Source organism: Scardinius erythrophthalmus (genome assembly GCF_964197995.2).
Source record: "Scardinius erythrophthalmus genome assembly, chromosome: 21".
In the NCBI taxonomy this organism is placed as follows: Eukaryota; Metazoa; Chordata; class Actinopteri; order Cypriniformes; family Leuciscidae; genus Scardinius; species Scardinius erythrophthalmus.
This window is the reverse complement of record NC_138241.1, coordinates 15554784-15574667: the sequence shown is the minus strand read 5'-3', so window position 1 is coordinate 15574667 and position 19884 is coordinate 15554784. Positions and strand designations below refer to the sequence as shown.

General features: G+C 41.7%; 1 protein-coding gene across 1 annotated transcript in view; it reads right to left on the bottom strand.

The window, feature by feature from the left end:
* Window positions 1-19884, bottom strand: part of eys (eyes shut homolog) — a gene marked incomplete at both ends in the record, with an annotated part of 268937 nt that overhangs the window by 26516 nt on the left and 222537 nt on the right. The window contains 2 exons of the mRNA XM_081351375.1: window positions 2007-2227; window positions 3716-3824. Of these exons, the coding sequence (XP_081207501.1) occupies window positions 2007-2227; window positions 3716-3824 (330 nt within the window). The remainder of the gene's footprint in view (window positions 1-2006; window positions 2228-3715; window positions 3825-19884) is intronic.

Genomic DNA, 19884 nt, shown 5'->3' with positions numbered 1-19884 from the left:
ATCTCATCAGATGAAACTTAAAAAAAATTAAATAAATCTCTTTAGTGGTCATGTGTTGTGTTTTTACGCTTCAAATCACAGACTACAGAAGAGAAGCACATTGTTATTGTGATCATACAGACATTTGCAAAATTATTATATTGTACCAAAATAAATTTTAGTACCACAATACTTTTTAGCACCAGTACACCATGATACTAAAAATGCACTTCAAATGCTACGTTACTATACATCTTTACTATACAGAAATCGCTTTTGAATTCATGCTCGCCAGAGGTGGACAGTAACAAAGTACATTTACTTGAGTACTGTACTTAAGTGCACTTTTTGAGTATCTGTCCTTTACTTGAGTATTATTTTTTCTGGAAACTTTTTACTTTAACATCACTACATTTGAAAGACAAATATCGTACTTTTTACTCCACTACAAATCTGTCAAGGTCCTTGAGTAGAAAGTAACATCAGTCAGTGGATGATTTTGGTTGCAGGGGTTGCATTTTGGTTGGAAATGAAAGTCGGGTTGACGTCAGAACCCTGCATCCGATTGACATCAGAACCCGATGTCAGATTGACGTTGGATATTGATTGAAAATAAAAGTCGGGTTGACGTCAGAACCCGACTGATGTTGGTTTCTGACGTCAACCCGATTTTCATTTTCAACCACAATACAACGTCTGTCCAACGTTGGAGATCAATGTCATTCTGACATTGGATTCTGACATAAACCTGATTTTCATTTTTAACGTTGGGTTTGGTTTTCTAAATGCGAATTTTGTCACTTTTTTGGAGCACACTAGCTTATAGATAACAGTAAAGGCTAACATATTCATACTTAAAGCCAAAAAACTTTAAATAGGGCACTTATTTGAGGGAACAGCCATTTGGGTGTCCGAAACCATTGTGGACATTATTGAGTGCACTTATTCAATCCCGCTACTGGAACTGTGTTCTAGAAATAAATTTGATATTGACATCAGGGTAGGTATGCAGGCATAGATTCAGAGGCATACTGTAAGTATTACATACAACAATGCAACAATAATAAAACAATGCATTGACATTTACTTTTTACTTTTGATACTTAAGTACTTTTAAAAATGAGTACTTCTGTACTTTTACTTAAGTAAAAATAGGTCTTTACAACTTTTACTTGTAACGGAGTAATATTTGACCAGTAGTATCTGTACTTTCACTCAAGTAAGGAAGTTGTGTACTTCGTCCACCTCTGATGCTCGCTTTTCACTTCGCTTTTGAGTTTGCGATCATGTGTACTCTGTGTAGGCATATTCAGTTAATAATTGTAGGATCTGTTGTAGGAACACCGACTACTGCAGCAAGTCTAGGGTCAACCTTAAAATACAAAAGATTTGCCACCTATGTTGACAGTTGCTGATTGGAAATCATCATTTTTGAATCAGATCATGACTAACGGAATCTAACAAAATCGTGACAAGCTTAAAGATTCCCACCCTAATCAAAACATGCTTTTAACATAGAAAAGTAAATATAAAACTCAAAAATGGTGCAATTGTAAACTATTGGTTCTAGGCAACACAAAAACGCTGCCTGTGGTTTAACAAAAAGCACATTCACACATCACTCCCGTCCCTGCAATCAAGCCTCTGATTACCACTATTTAAAACTCAAGTGAGCATCTTCACAGCATCCGCATATCATTGACAATATTTACAAACTCTGCGCCCTGGCAAAAGCACAAAATTTAGTAGAAAATTGCATGTATGCCAAATATTGAAAGCTTAAGAGATGCTTGTGAAAGAATGCTGATTGATGAGTATGACATCTGCACGTACAGTGAGGAACTCCTCCGGTCACGTTGTCTACCACTCACCAGTCCTTTATTTAGAAACATCCAATTACAGTCATTTTCATCTGAATATTGTTTTAACAGACACTTTGAAAACACTTTTCGCAGAATGTAGCCATTGAAAGTTGAGATGGTTCTACCTCCAATAGAGTTTCAAAAAAGAGATAAGTGAAATCGTACCTGAGACAGGTTCCTCCATTGCGGCAGGGTTGATGCTGGCAAACCGTGGCGTCACAGTTGAGAATATTTTGGCCTCTGATTGCTTCCCTCACCACATGCAGCTCTTTGGAGCCCATCTGCAGTTCACGTATGCAGCCGATGAATCCAGAGACATTCCCACTGTTGTGGTGCAGCTCTGAGAGGGATGGAACGCCACCAAGAAACACGGGGCCAAACACCACCTGAGTGTTGGGAGGAAGAATCGAGACATATGTTAACAATAATGATGATTTTATCTAGCTAAAGATAATCATGTTAGATTAGCCTGTGCTCTAAAGTGCTCTGTAAATAAATTCAAAGTAGCAAATAAAACAAAGATTACTGAAGTATGTTGTAAAATACTATTTCAGTCTTGAAATTGAAACGACTTGAAAAGACTTATTATTTGTGAATTTTACTAGCAATTTCTGAGAAAAAAGTAACCAAACACCACTTTTTTTTTTTTAGTGTACAATATTGTTCAAAACTTCTCAAAACACTTTATGAAAGAAGTCTCTTATGCTCACCCAGGCTGAATTTAATTGATCAAAAATAAAGTAAAATGTGATATTATCAAAATGTTTACAATTTAAAATAAATGTTTTTATTTTAACATATTATAAAATGTAGAAGAAAAAACCTAAGACAGACATTTTAATTTCCTATTGCTTTTTTTGCTTAATTTTTCCTATACTTAAGGCCTATATAGCTTTCAAACAACATTTCAAACTGTCTATGTATTTAAACTACACAAGGACTATATAACCTTCAGACATAAAACTAACCTTAAACTTTTAAACTAGGCTTTTCAAATTCAACATTCAAAGTTTGCCAATTTTACATACATTTCCACAAACAACAGTTCTTAATAAAGCCTGGAGTCTTTTTTTTGTTTATGAAGCTCTATAAATGGATTTGTGAAGCCATTATATTCTGATTAAGATTTATAGTCTTTTGAAAATGTCTGATTATTACAGCACAGCTCTCTCTGAGGTTCTCATCAATTAGGAAGCAAACATGAACCAATTATTTAACGTGAATAATCAAACTTCTTATTTTTTGAAGAAATATTATTACACCAGCTCTCAAAAAGACTGAGGTGTCTTCTTTACAAAAATAATGGCATAATAACCAACATGACTGCACATACACTCACTAACTGTCTGTCTATTCATCCATCCTCTATCCATCCATCCATCCGTCCGTCCGACTATCCATCCATCCATCCATCCATCCATCCATCCATCCATCCATCCATCCATCCATCCATCCATCCATCCATCCATCCATCCATCCATCCGTCCGACTATCCATCCATCCATCCATCCATCCGTCCGACTATCCATCCATCCATCCATCCATCCATCCATCCATCCATCCATCCATCCGTCCGACTATCCATCCATCCGTCCGACTATCTATCCATCCATCCATCCATCCATCCATCCATCCATCCGTCCGACTATCCATCCGTCCATCCATCCATCCATCCATCCATCCGACCATCCGTCCGTCCATTCAACCGACCATCCATCCATCCATCCATCCATTTATAATAAAAAAAAAACTATACTGCAATAACAAAGTGGTAAAAATGACAGTAGAATGGTTAAAGTAAATCAGATAATCCATAGATAAAATATAGACTGATACAGTCATTCAAATGATTGAATGTGTAGAAGCAGGTTTACCTCTGACACAGGCTCATCCATGTATTTCTGCTGCCGATTAGCAGTTCCATTATCAACAGCTATTTCAATGATACAGAGCCGACCCTTGTCACGAGATGGAAATGCATATCTAAAAGAGAGAGACAGAGAGGAGGGAATACAGATCAAGAATGAGAGAGTAAGACAGAAACGGGCCATGGGAGGAAGGAAGGAAAATCTCATTAGATCATGCAGCATTCACAATAAATCCATTTAAGCATAAAAACTACACAAATTGGTGAGGGGAGTTCTGGGCTACTACTAGGCCACTCTACGGAAATCTCAAACTCCTTCATACATAGTAAAAATATTCATCTTCCAGGCTTGTGTTCTGTATCCATTACTCATTTACTACTCAAGCAATATATCTTCTCAATCATCTCAAAATGTCAAAAGACAGCTCCTCCCTGCTCACGGGCTGAAAAATAATCAATTTCAGGAACCTAATGCAACAGTAAAAGGTGTCTCAGCAATCTCCCCCACAAAGCTTTCAACTGTGGCTTGAAGTGATCCAACAGTTATTCTGTAAAAAACAATATCCTAACTGAAAAATACATGTAATTAGCAAAAGGCATGGATTTTCTCGTTGTCCAACCAGTTCTTTCAGGCACATGAAAAACTTGAGACTTGCTTATTCAAGCATCAGCTTTTGATTTCAGTACATGTTGGGTTCAGGGCAAGAGGGGGAGAAAAGTCCCCTCTCCTTTAATGACCAGATGCGAGCAATCAGGGCGATTGCCCTCATGCTAATTTGAAACCGCCTTGCAGGACACCTCCCTGAAGGCAATCAAAGCCCTACAACTTCAGGTAGCACTAATTACAACACTGGGGAAGTTATGAGAGTCGCTCTGCATACAGATTGACAAATTAATGCCCGATTGGGACTACGAGAAGGAAATTCAATGTGACTGACAGCCCTGGCACCGAACCAGTATTTCTGATGAATCCTGAACATAAGGACATGAGCTGATTTGATTGTTTGCCAAGGCTCCTGCAATTGACTTTAATATTCTGGTATTAGTCCAAGTAACGGGATGTTATGAAGTACTAATTATTTTAATCATGGCTTGATAACCACTTTAGGTGCATTGGACAGCTGTTTGCATTTATAGAGACTTCTCATCAGGTTCAATGTGTCCTATATGATATGATGATTTCAGCATTGGTAGCAAATACAGGCGAATGCAGGAACATTTGATTATTTTAAAGAGGCTATATTATGCCCTTTTACAATGTCTTGATTTTGTTTTGGGGTCTACTAGAATGTAGCCTGGGTTTCCCCATGCTGCCTTGAGCGCAGTGCGGTTTTATTCACGCTGCTAGGCAGTCTGGACACCATGGACCAGATTTTCCCCTCAAAAAGGGGACCAATCACAGAACGGGGAGGGAGTAGCAAGACGATGACGATGACGACGTCTATGCGACACACCGAAGCAGTTTGTTTATCTATGGATCCAACATGACAGATGTAAAAATATATGCATATTTTTAGGAACACTGAAACTGTATTTCAAGTTGATAAAATAATTTAAAATCCACATCATTTTATTTGTGCCGACGCGCCACGCCCACACAGGATCTATAACGTCACCTAGGCTACTTTCACTTTTAAAAAATCATCATAACCGCGCGCGCGATCTGCTTACAGTCGTCGAGATGGATGCTGAGGAGTTGAAGCAAAGTCCAGTGTGTGGGAGAAATTTGGAGCTATCTGAAGAAAATATTGTGAAAGGCTTTGCTGCATGTTCGTGTTGGATAGTGTGGAACTTCATCGCCGAGGAAGCACGCAGGAACTGTGGTAACAAAGCAGTTCTATCGAACGGTATTTTTCATATTTAACACTGTTAAGTATGTGTGGTGTGCAGGGCGTGTTTGAACCCAAAATTGTCAGATGTAGGCTAGACGAAATTGCGTGGCAGATATAGTGTTGTAGTCTGTTCGATTGGTAAAATGTGAGAAGGCTACTCAGTTATGTGGTAACGTTAGCCATGTTCTTCATGTACCGGCCTTTTGACAGCTTCGGCTGAAGTTGTCCTTGTGTTAATTGTCGTGTAATAACTTATGTATTTGTAAGTGTGTCTATAATGTGATAGTCTAAACTGATTTTATTTCAGGGCGGGTCGGGTGTCGGTTCTATTTTAAGCGGGTCGGGTGCAGATTTTAATTAGTGCTGTTGACGGAAAAGGGTTGGATGCGGTTTTAAGCACTGCGGGTACGGGCGGGTGCGGATTTACAAAATCGGACCAGTGCAGGACTCTGGTGTACACATAAATCTCTGACCCATCGTCGTCTTATTCATTGAATATCTGTCGCTCTACATACGTCATCTGGTATAATTGAAACGATTGGCTATGAGCTACGTACAGGCGCATTTGATAGACATTTGTAGCGCCCAATAAAAGGCTCTGGGCATTCGTAAACCACGCCTCAAATACGAGAAAATGAACATGTGGTTCCCAGACCACGTCTCAAAGAGAAAGAGGTCTGACATTAGCCAGGCTAACTAGAATGTAAAAAAACACACAAAAAACACCCCAAAAGCTGCATTTCCCAAAAGCATCGCAAGCCCATGTTGATCTTATAGACCATTGGTGGCAATGATTATACGATCAACTTATAGGCTTAAAATGCTTTTGGCAAATGCAGCCCTGTTTATTTCCTGTCTCTGTGAAGCCCCTCCTTCTGAAAAGCTCAGTGTGCTCTGATTGGTCCAGTGTGATATGATTGGTCAGCCGCTTTGAGTGTGTTTGGTAAAAAAAAAAAAAAAAAACCGAACACTTTTTTTTGCGTGGGAATTTTTTAAATGAGGAATATTGTGATGAGTACGTTTCCGGAAGAAAACCCAAGACTACTGATAAAGAGAATAACTCCCTTTGGAGTGACTTTGTGCTTTGTAACTTTGCAGACCTTTTTCATGCCCAAACAGCAACATTATAAACTAAAGACAGTTGAAAATGTAAAAAAAGAATAATTAGTTGTCTTTAAATTAATCTCAGTTTGGTTAAAGGGGCAGTTTTCACACAAAAATGACATAGCTGTCATTACTTAACCTCATGTTGCTCCAAATCTATATGACCTTCTTAACACAAAAGTTATATATCATCCATACAACAGAAGACATAACATTGGCTCAACCAAAAAGTGTGAGATTGGGGGTGGGACAATCTTTTTAACCAAACGATCGCGTGTTATTTTCAAGCAATATTGTGGGCAATTGTGTTTAAACTAAACTGTTTCCCAGCTCACTGTGTTACTGCTTTCTTCTCTAGACACAGCAGTTAAATGGCACCCACTGAGATCTACAGGGGTTTGTCCATTCAAAGTGAACCACACGCAACAGAGAGAGAGAGAAAGAGAGAGAGAGAGAGAGAGAGAGAGAGAGAGAGAGAGAGAGAGAGAGAGAGAGAGAGAGAGAGAAAGAGAGAGAGAGAGAGAGAACAGATTTCACAAAGACTCACACTTCATTTATGCTGGACAATACAAATATGATGTTAAAAAAAGATTTAAATGTCACTTTATAAAGTGCGGCAGATGACACAATCTTAAATAGCTACATGCTACCAAATGGCAAAGACAGATAATATTTCTCTAGGCTCATATTAAAAAGATCTAAAGGAACATCTAGTGCAGTGCTGTGGCTGAGCTTGTCTGTGATGATCTAACTGGGCGCTGGTGTCATTCTTTCTGATGAGCTCTTGTGGACACGTGGATACAGTCCTGAGGGAACAGAATGAGCACACTGGTTATTTACAGAGAGAGAAAGGGCACAATTCCGTCATGTGAGAGTCTCAGTCAGATCTTATTATCCGTTTACTTTAATGGAAAACGTTTATTTCTCAAAAAGCACAAAGTATATACACTACCGTTCAAAAGTTTTGGGTTGGCAAGATTTTTGATCTGTCATTTATTACTCACCCTCATTACGTTCCCGTAAAACTTTTGTTCGGACCACAAATGAAGCAATTTTTGATGAAATCTGAGAGATTTCTGTCCCTCCATAAACAGCTACGCAACTGACACTTTGACAAAAAAAAAACATGACCGTATACTTTTGAACAGCAGTGTATTCCAAATAAACAATATGTTACAAAATACATGTTTTGTTCTCTCTACTGCTAAGAAAACATATAAATATTATTATATACAATTATATATATATATATATTTTTTTTTTAAATAAATACTATATAAAATTATATATATATTCACATTTGTGCTTTTTTTTGCCTTTTACAAAAAAAATTTAATAAAAAATTAATTACTTTTCAGGGGATATGCTATTAATGACTCATTTTGCACTCAGGGGCATATGCAAATTGTAACACGGAACAAAAAAACAAACAGAGCAAGGAAAACACACAAGTTCAGGGGCAAACAATAAAACAATTACCACCGGCGATTAGAAATAGCAAGTAGCAAATCAAAGTATTTTGATATGTTCTGTCCAAATTTCCTTGTGGGGGTCATTTTAAAAACCATGAACAAACTTATTAGAACTGGACAGAAATACATTTAGCATGAAATTACATGAATAAACTGTGAATCTTGAAATGAGAGATCATAATTCAAATCAAATAATGTGACCAGGCCAGTCTTTCCCAAAAGCATCTTAAGCTTAAATTGATCGTAGAACGGTTGCCACCAATGGTCTCTAGATTCAACTTAGGCTTACGATGCTTTTGAAAAACGCAGTGCAGGGCAATCAAAACTGAAGAGGAAATTTTGAATTACTGAGTGTACCCGCAATGTACACAAGCACAGCATAGTCCTTTTTTGCATGTGTGTATCCCAGCCTGAGACCAGCTGTGTGTCAGGCATAAAAATAAGCCTCATAAAAATTTTATAACCCAAAATAAACACCATTTTCTTCTTGGTATCATTTATTTATTCCGTTAAATGACAGTTAAATCAAAATTGACCACCACAATGATAGGGTGTTGTGGGTGGTTGTCACGCAGTTGCTAAGGTGTTGTTCTATATGGTTTTTGTCATGTTGCCATTTGTTTACTATGTTGCTAGTTCCTCCACCTATAGAGTGCAAGTAAAAACTCCATTCATTTTCTCCATAAGGAATTTTGAATGCTAACTTGTAAACCTTTAAAAACAGCCTTACTGTGAGCTACGAGGTTGATGGTATTTGCTTCTGTTGAAGACATCAACACGCGTTATTTCATTGTTTTTTTAAATAATTGTTTAACGCTGGTGAAAAACTACATTACCCATGTTGCTTTACAGAAAATTACGGTCAGAGAGTTGAAAAAAGCAATATATATATATATATATATATATATATATATATATATATATATATATAATCAACATTTGAAAATTGGAGTTTTATATTTCTCCATCGTTTAATTCTTTAATTCGACTATGCTGTTCGCAATGCGTCATGAGAATTATAGTTCTTTCCCTCACGTACACAGTCTTGCACATTTGTATTTTTGTCCGATTTTCGAATACTTTTTTGTTTCAAATCAAAGTTTGTGGAGTTGTTATTGTCCTCTGATTGGTTTAGTTAATGACTTGTAACAAAGACTTTAAAAAAAATCCCTATGGGAAAAATTAATGGAAAAAATACTTTCGGAACCAGCGCTGCTAAAAAAAGGGGTGACACTGTTGCACTCTATACTACTAAAAAGCCTTATTTTGAAAAAGATGTGGTTTCTTTTATCTTTATATTCTATTAAAATGATTGGCTCACAGGGTTTACATTGACTCAATCAGACATGATGCAACATCATGCCATCACACAAGTGCTGCCGTTCAACAACTATGAAATCTAAGAGCTGAATATAATTGCAGTTCATGCTACAGTTCACTAATGGATGCTGGAAGACGCGGAGCATCGCAGAGCCTCTATTGCTCCAACTACAAAATATGTATGAAGTACTGGCAACAGATGGCAGTAAAACATCATGAAGCTGCAGCCTTGCAGCCACACACACACATATATATATATATATATACACACACAGTGCTGTTTTTTTATTAGTGGACGAGAAAACAAAGCTAGAAATAAGAAAGGACTTTTAGTTCATGCCACATTGCAAGTCCAACAGGAACAGCAATAACAACAAGCGACTATTTGATGGTAGATAATCTCAGCACCATCAACCCAGTTCTCTGTTGGCTCACAGATAATGTACAGATAAATATATGTTTATACTGATTAAGCGCTATTAAACAGGTTCTTGCATTCATTCATGCATCCACTTCGACTTGTTTTTCCTGCTCCTCATCTGAATGAGAGCCATTAAGAGTCACAATTGCTGCCACTCATTGATAATTTTTTTTCACATTCTCCAAAACATATCAATAGCTCAAACGGACTGTGTCATCATAAGCAACCTAAGATGAATGTAGAATTGAAGAGCTTTGTTCCCACATGCATGCTTTTTGAGAGCCACGCTGACACGTCAAAGGCCGGTGGCAGATAACACGCTTCCCTTGATCACCCCTACCGAGGGAGCCGATAAAGACAGGCGCAGTCCCTCAGACTCACTCAACCAGCTGCACTGACTTTCCTGCATTAAAGTGTCAACACAATTTTTTTGCATAACAAGCTCACTCGAATGGCTTCAGTTATTTTGGGCAGCCTGTGTTCTTAGTCATGTCTCCAGCTGATCTTCCAGACCCAAATTACAGGCGCGCCCTACGGCTTTGAGACGCTGCTCCAGAAGAGGAGTCTGACTACTTTCCTGATTAAAAATAACAATGCTTACAGCCTGCCAGACACAAATATTACTCTCAGAAAGCTGGTATATGTTCAAAGCATGCATGAAAGAAACATTTGAAGAACAGCTGTATTGAAAATATGGTGATTTTAGTGAGAAGACTTTAAAAATCTGCAGTCGTTCCAATGCCCAATAGTGCCTGCGAAATGGACTTCATTGGCCATTTGGGCATGTTAAAGGGGGGGTAAAATGCTATTTCATGCATACTGAGTTTTTTACACTGTTAAAGAGTTGGATTCCCATGCTAAACATGGACAAAGTTTCAAAAATTAAATTGTACGTTTGAAGGAGTATTTCTGTTCCAAAAATGCTCCTTCCGGTTTGTCACAAGTTTCGGAAAGTTTTTTTCGAGTATGGGCATGTGTGACGTCAGATGTAGCGGAATATCCTTATATGGGTCCTAAGGGCACTTCTCCGGAAGTACGCGGGTGCGCGCGCAACCGTAGACCAGAGAGAGAAGAGAGCGAAAGCAGTACGCCCATCAAAGCACTATGCTCGGCTTTAGGGAAGTCAATGTCACCAAAGAAGTGGGTTTTTGGTTGCCAGGGCAAGACAACCCTGCACAGATTCCCAAAGAACCCAGCGCTAAGGAACCCGTGGGTGGAGTTGGTTTTTCCAGAGCATCAACGGAGGTTGTGCAAGACTGTTTGTTCCCTGCATTTCGACGATGATTGTTTTATAAACAAATCCCAGATCGACGGATTTGCAGATCGTCTAATGCTTAAGGATCGAGCAGTCACAATGATAAAGGTTCGCGGTCGTGCGTTGGAACGGTGAGTAAAACTGTTGAACAAATGTCTCTGTGTGTTGTTAGCTCGGCACGTTAGCACAGCTTTAGCTCCGCCCACACGGCCCGCCTTCAGCCGCTCGTTTTTTTCCGGAAAGACTCGGTACAGCCTATCTTTCTTTTATAAATATAATAAAACTAAAGACTTTTTGGAGATATGAAGGATGCAATACTACTCTATAGGTACTCAAGATTAACAGGAGATTGAGTGAAAATGAGCATTTCACCCCCCCTTTAAATAAGCACATGAGATGTGATTTATTGACTAATATATATATATATATATATATATATATATATATATATATATATATATATATATATATATACACACAGTATCTCACGAAAGTGAGTACACCCCTCACATTTCAGCAAACATTTTAGTATATCTTCTCAAGGGACAATACTATAGAAATGAAACTTGGATTTTAGAGTAGTCAATGTGTAGCAGTATATATTTACTGTCCTCTGAAAATAACTCAACATACAGCCATTATTGTCAAAATAGCTGGCAACAAAAGATATACTAAAATGTTTGCTGAAATGTGAGGGGTGTACTATAACGCATTGTTCGCTCTGAATAAAATCAAGTCAACAGTGTGCGGAAGAGTGTTCTTATTATTGTCATTCAAGTTTGTTCCTGCAATCCACCTGCACCTAATCAGGCTGTGCATGTTAACCTGGGTTAAATTGGTAATATATATATATATGAATGGATAGATGAAGTGGACTCCTACAGATAGATGTGTAGGAAGCAGTGTACACTTGTAGGGACAACATGAATTGAAGCGTGGCCCATCTCTTCAGGAAAATGGAGCAAAAATGACTCATCTTGCACTACAAAAAATCCCTCTAAAATGTCCTTCCTCCTGATGCCACCTGAAACTGTTGAGCAAGTTTCACGGCAGCATTTCTTTTTTTTTTTTTTAGGAATGAGCTCCTCCAAATGTTCTGTTTGAGTCTACGTTCTTTCCTTGTTGTTGACGTATTTCATATTCAGAATAATTTTATAGTCTTAAATACCATAAACAAAGTAAAAACCAAATTCAACAACTGGGGTGACAAAATATACAGCACCAACATGGGGTCTCAGCAGTTGCTGGGAAATAAATAGGAAAAGAAGCAAAAATATCTGCAGATCTAATGCATTGATCCACAGAGCAGCCGCATTAAGACTTCTACCTTTTTTTCCAAGGAAAATCAGCAGTAGTTCCCCAGGAATAAATGGCATACATTTAATAATATGTGCTAGGGAATGAAAAGTTCATGTGTAATAAAGGACAGGACACAACGCTGTGTAATGCAGCCGCTCACACTTGTTGACCTTTGGCTTTTTGTTAACAGAAATGACTCACACAGCAGACTTGGTTGAACGACAATCGCAGCAGAAGCATCTGCCAATATATGCAGACATACATGCACAGGCAACGGACTAGGAGGAACTCGCAGGGTAAACAATAAGTCACCACCGCAAGCTTTTAACCTAATTTAACCTGTCTGCTGCACAGACCAGTACTACACCAGATTGAAGCAAACTCAACATTGAACAGCCTCCAGCAAAATATATGCAAGATCAACAGACCACATTAAACGGGTAACCTTACATGCAGTGTACAGAGCATGTCGACTGCTAATAGTATGTGTTCAGAAAAAGCCGACAGCAATGAATACTGCTTATTTGCCGTATATCTATTCAGAACATGACAAAAAAGCCAAAGAAAGACTCCAGCAGGCAGAGACAAGAAGAGGAGGGCCGAACTGCTCAGAAACAGCACAGTCAAACTGTGTTCACAAAGTATGAATTAATAAGATCAACGTATGAATAAAAGATTGTTCTTCAAGTGAATTGAATACATCAAACATTCACAACAGAATGTTATTCCCAGAAATGGGAGAGAGGGAGAATGAGGTGTAAGTTTCAGGCTTCTTTAAAACTCAGATGCGGGCTTTGATGTCTGAAATCTAGATCAGCAGTTTAGGAAGACTGATCAAAAACTTTGGACTAAAGTATTCTTCCATCTTTTCTTGAAGCGAGGAAGCCGTGGTATGTTGCGCAGTCGAGACGACTCATCCACTTGTCACTTGAAGTGAATTTATGTGAGCTGAGTAAGATCAGATAAGATAGAAATGTATTGATCCCTGAGGGGAAATTTGCTTGTCACAGTGGCACAGTGTCACGCAGAACACAACTGTGCATCATGGGCCAGTAAACACAAAAGGGCAAGATAGAACAGAACAAAATGAACACCATAATAGAGTGAATCACTTGCAATACTCCTAAAATTAAAACAGGCACACATAATAAACACCATACAGTCTGTAAGCTGCACACAAGTGGCTAACAGAAGTTATTTGTAATCGATAGCTCCAAGTTAGTATATAGTCAACATTTATTATCAACTGGGTTTTTTTTTTTTTTTTTTTACTACACTGTTATATGGCTGGTATCAAATAGGCTACATGCATAAAGTATGTACAGTGAGACACATACATACTCTTACTACTTGGCATTATGTAGTATACAGTGCTCTGTACACTAGAGTTCCTGCATGAATGTAATACTGGATGAACTACTGCATTTGACGAAATGGTTCAAGTTAGAGCAGAGCTCACTGCGTGGGATTCTGTATCCAACAAAGCAATGCTCTCAACTTGACCTTCCGTTTGCATTGTGATAAATGAACCACAAGTAAATCCAAGAGCAATTTAACATTTTTCGATTTTTAACTGTACTTTTATACAGGGTTGAGTAAATTCTTTTTATTATTTACACACACACACACACACACACACACACACACACACACACACACACACACACACACACACACACACACACACACACACACAGTGTTTTCATTTTTTTATGAGAAATTTTCATAGACATGAAGGGTTTATACTGTACAAACTGTATATTCTATCCACTTACAATAAAACTACCCCTAAACCTACCCATCACAGCAAACTTTCTGCATTTTTACATTTTCAAAAAACATCACTTATATCACCATATGATGTATAAGCTGTTTTTCTCAAAAATGTTACCACAAGGACAAGGATTTCAGATATTGTCTATTAGCCATGTTGTTTATGCAGCCTGATAGGCTACTTTTCCCTCAAATAATAACAACAGCATTTTTTTTTTCTTCAAATATTTTATCATTTTATAAAAAAAAAAAAAAACATGAACATTCTGGCAAATTATGTTTTTATTCCATCATGGTTCATGAATAGACGGTTAATTTAATAAATATTGTATGGAAGTAAAATAATGTCAAATGTTTTTGAAATAAAAAGCCTGTTGAATTGCACTACTTGAAAAAAAATAGGCATTGCATCAATCATGCTTGCATTTTAATGCATTGTATTTTTAGGGCTTGCATTTTTATGGGCTGAAATTCAACATAGTTGAATATTTAAGCTGTGAATATTTCAATTAAAAACATTTCAAACACATTTTCATTATTAAAAATTCAATAACCCATATTCACCTTTCAGATTTCACTTCAAAATATTCAAACTGTTTAAAAATACAACCTATAATATTCAACAGGCAATTTTCGGTCCATTTTATTTCGCTTTGCAAAATTCGCTTCCACAAATTCAGTGGTTCAAATTCGACAGTAAATTCAACGGAACTGCAGGAAAAGCAATAGACTACCGAGATACTCTCCATCTGCTGTTAGTCAACCTCACCAGCAGGGGGTGCAAAAGCGCTTGTTGTTGACGAAGACAGAGCAACAGTTAGAGCAAGCCATTCATTCATAAAATGAAAATGAGCTGTGTCAATATATATGCGGAAAAGATGATAAAGACACAAAAGCTGTGTTTATGTTTCTGTGGCGAGGGGGGCGTGGTTTTGCTGAGTCTGTAGCGGGAGAGAGAGGACGGAGCGGAGCGGAGCGTAAGTAGGTCAAGTGCAGATGATGAACACCTGTGTCTGATTTCAGTAATTGGCGTGGAGAGACCGGATATAAGCCGGAGAGTGACAGAGAGAGAGAGAGAGAGACGAGCTGGGACCTCGTGAGACGCTGATCCTGCAAGAGACGACTAAAAGAGAATTCTGAGTTATTGTTTTGTATTGCTGTGCATGTGCATGGTGAACGCGCTCTGTGCGCATATTTCTGTTAAGTACGAAAAGAGTAAATAAAACGTGCGTCCCAGCTCCAGCCGACCCCTGTCTTCTTCCTTCCTTACTATTGACGAACTGAACCTTATCACAGTGGTGCCGAAACCCGGGAAGGAAGAAGATCGCCGCCGCCATGCAGTCCCCGTCAGGTACACCATTTGCGGACATCATCCAGTCGCTCGCCGGTCTTCATCAGGAGCAACACCAACATCTGCTGGCGATCAAGGAGGAGCAGGACAAACGCTTCGAAGCGCTCCTCCGATCCCAGCATGAAGACCGCGAGCTGTTCCGGAGCTGGGTAGACCGGGAGGCTCGGGCCATCCCCAAGGACAGTACATCTCCTCTGCCGCTCAACAAGATGGGGCCTCATGATGATCCAGAGGCCTTCTTGGATCTGTTTGAGAAGTCGGCAGAGGCCCGGGGATGGCCCACCGGAGACTGGCCAATGCGGCTGATCCCCCTGCTGTCAGGAGAAGCGCAGGTAGCCGCACACCAACTGCCAGTCCAAAACCTCCTGGTCTACCAGGACCTCAAGCGTGCCATCCTGCAGCGGGTCGGTCGGACGCCGGAGCAGCATCGCCAGCGGTTCAGGACCCTGACACTGGAAGAGTCCGGCCGACCCTTCGTGATGGCACAGCAGCTCCGGGACTCCTGCCGCAAATGGTTGATGGCCGACAGTAGCGACGTCGAGGATGTGATCGATCGTGTGGTACTGGAGCAGTTCGTGGCCAGGCTGCCGAGGAAAACTGCGCAGTGGGTCCAGTGCCACCGCCCGACGTCGCTGAACCAGGCCATCCAGCTGGCGGAGGACCAAATGGTGGCGTGCCCAGGGGTCGGCGACCCTCTACCATCTGCCTCTCTCTCTCTCTCTCTCTCTCCCTCTCCTCTCTCTCCCTCCAAACCCGTTCCCCTTCCCAGGACCCGTGGAGGACTCCCGCCGAAACCAGCGCCCCGGTGGAGAGCTGGTTATCCGACGGAGCCATCAGCGATCCCCAGAGTTCCTCCCAGGGGAGGGAGTTCGTCCACGGGACTCTTCACCCCGGCCCCTCCATCACCGCTCTCTCCACGCCAATCGCTTGACCCGCTTCCTGCCGCCAGGGCGGCGGTAAAGTCTGGGCCGGCCTGTTGGCGCTGCGGGGACCCAGGACATTTTATTGATCGATGTCCAGTGATGGAGGTGGGGACATTGATCCGGGTCCCCGACGCGCCACAGGCTGCCCTCGATCAAGCTGGCCTATACCAAATACCAGTGAGTATCAAGGGGGGTACATATCAGGCTCTGGTGGATTCAGGATGTAACCAATCCTCCATACATCAAAGCCTGATGCAACCTAGGGCATTGGATAATAGCCGCGTGGTTAAGGTTCGGTGTGTGCACGGGGAAGTGGTGAGTTATCCTATTTTGCCTGTGGATATTCAATTCAGGGGAGAAAAGCATAGAGTAGAGGTGGCAGTTAATCCGCACCTCCGGCATCCGATAATTTTGGGTACTAATTGGCCCTCGTTTAATAAATTATTGGGATATTTATGTTCGGATGCCGCTTGGGAGAAAAGAGAGAAGGGTAGTATAGCGGTTGCACAGTTGGGGGAGGCTGAACCGGAACCTCCGGAGCCTGTTTCAGGGGAACAGAGTGCTCTGGAGCGAAACATCCTCCCTGAGCGTGATGATTTTCCCCTGGAGCAGTCACGGGATGAAACGCTGAAAAATGCCTTTGATCAGGTTCGCTCTATCGACGGTCAGCTTCTTCATCCTGAACAACCGCTCTCCTATCCTTATTTTTCAATTTTAAAAGATAAGTTGTATCGGGTGACCCAAGACGCCCAGACAAAGCAAGATACAACCCAGTTATTAATACCGAGAAGCCGTCGGGAAATGCTTTTCCAGGCGGCTCATTGTAATCCAATGGCCGGGCATTTAGGACAAACGGCTACACTAAACCGTCTCATGGCCCGGTTCTTTTGGCCGGGCATTCACGAGAACGTGCGCAGGTGGTGCGCGTCTTGTCGTGAATGTCAGTTGGTGAATCCACCGGCCACCCCAAAAGCACCATTGTGCCCCTTACCATTAATGCAGGTCCCCTTCGAACGAATTGGTATGGACCTCATCGGGCCATTAGAACGGTCAGCACGGGGACACCGCTTTGCATTAGTTCTGGTGGATTATGCAACGCGGTATCCTGAGGCAGTGCCTCTCCGCACTATTTCTGCCAAGAGTGTGGCGAGTGCACTGTTTCAATTAATCTCCCGGGTGGGGATTCCGAAAGAAATCCTCACCGATCAGGGCACGGCGTTTATGTCACGTACTATTCGCGAGCTGTACGAATTATTGGGCATTAAATCAATTCGAACAAGTGTCTATCACCCACAGACAGACGGGCTGGTCGAACGGTTTAATCGCACGTTGAAATCCATGATTCGTAAGTTCGTACAGGAGGACGCCAAAAATTGGGATAAGTGGTTAGAACCCCTCTTGTTCGCTGTACGGGAGGTCCCGCAAGCCTCCACGGGGTTTTCCCCCTTCGAGCTTCTCTATGGACGTCAGCCCCGTGGGGTGTTAGATGTCCTTAGAGAAACTTGGGAGGACGGACCTTCTAATAGCAAAAATGAAATTCAATATGTCATGGACCTGAGAACAAAACTCCACACTTTGGGGCGGCTTTCAATGGAGAATTTGTTACAGGCACAAGACAAGCAGAGTCGGTTGTACAACAGGGGGGCTAGACTACGTCAATTCGCACCGGGGGATAAAGTACTTGTATTACTCCCTACTTCTAGTTCAAAGTTACTCGCAAAGTGGCAAGGACCCTTTGAGGTTACACGGCGAGTTGGTGATCTCAACTATGAGGTAGTTCGAACGGATAGGGGTGGTGCACATCAAATATATCACCTCAACCTGCTTAAAAAATGGTCGGAGGCGGAGTCAGTGATGCTGGCGACGGTAGTGAGTGGGGAGGAGGATCTCGGTCCAGAAGTGAGTTCAAAATCTCAATCCCTCGCTCTGGCCCCTGGAGGAGACCACCTCTCACCTTCGCAGCTCACTGATATAAAATCTATACAAGCAGATTTTGCTGATGTGTTTTCACCCCTGCCTGGCCGAACGAATCTCATTCAGCACCACGTTGAGACTGAGCCGGGCGTGGTTGTTCGCAGCCGGCCGTATAGATTACCAGAACACAAGAAAAAAGTAGTTCAGAGTGAATTAGAAGCGATGTTAGAAATGGGAGTAATAGAAGAATCCAACAGTGACTGGGCGAGCCCGATAGTTTTAGTGCCTAAAACGGACGGCTCAGTACGGTTCTGTGTGGATTACAGAAAGGTGAATGCTGTGTCGAAATTCGACGCATATCCAATGCCTAGGGTTGACGAATTGCTTGATCGACTCGGCACTGCTCGTTTTTATTCGACACTGGACCTAACTAAGGGTTATTGGCAGATCCCCTTGTCCCCCATGACCAAAGAAAAGACAGCTTTCACGACGCCGTTCGGATTACACCAATTTGTTACCCTTCCGTTCGGGTTGTTCGGGGCTCCGGCCACCTTTCAGCGTCTGATGGACAGAATTCTCCGGCCGCATGCTGCATATGCCGCTGCATACCTAGATGATATCATCATCTATAGTGGTGATTGGCAGCGACATATGCAGCATTTGCGAGCTGTCCTGAAGACGCTGAGAAGGGCTGGGCTCACGGCCAATCCGAAGAAGTGTGCAATTGGGCGGGTGGAAGTAAAATATCTGGGTTTCCACTTGGGTCATGGTCAGGTGCGTCCACAAATTGACAAGACGGCAGCAGTTGCGACCTGTCCGAGACCCAAGACCAAAAAGGAGGTTAGACAGTTCCTGGGGCTGGCAGGTTATTATAGGAGGTTTGTACCTAATTTTTCGGACACTGCCAGCCCGCTGACTGATTTAACTAAAAAGGAAGCACCAGATAGGGTCCAGTGGACGGAGCAGTGTCAGCAGGCTTTCACCCGGATAAAGGCTGCTCTGTGTGGCGGTCCGCTCTTAAATGCTCCTGACTTTTCTCTCCCCTTTATCCTACAGACAGACGCGTCGGACAGGGGGTTGGGCGCTGTCCTGTCCCAGGAGGTGGAGGGTGAAGAGCGGCCGGTGCTGTACATCAGTCGAAAGCTCTCTAAGAGAGAGACGATGTACAGCACCATAGAGAAGGAGTGTTTGGCCATCAGATGGGCCGTTCTCACCCTTCGCTATTACCTCCTGGGGCGGGAGTTCACCCTCTGTTCGGACCACGCTCCCCTGCAGTGGCTCCACCGCATGAAGGATACCAACGCGCGGATCACTCGTTGGTATCTAGCTTTACAGCCTTTTAAGTTCCAGGTGATCCACAGGCCGGGTGTACAGATGGCTGTGGCTGACTTTCTCTCCAGGAGGAGGGGGGGGGAGGCTGCAGACCGGATGGCTCCCCGGCCTGAGTCGGGCGGTGGGGGTATGTGGCGAGGGGGGCGTGGTTTTGCTGAGTCTGTAGCGGGAGAGAGAGGA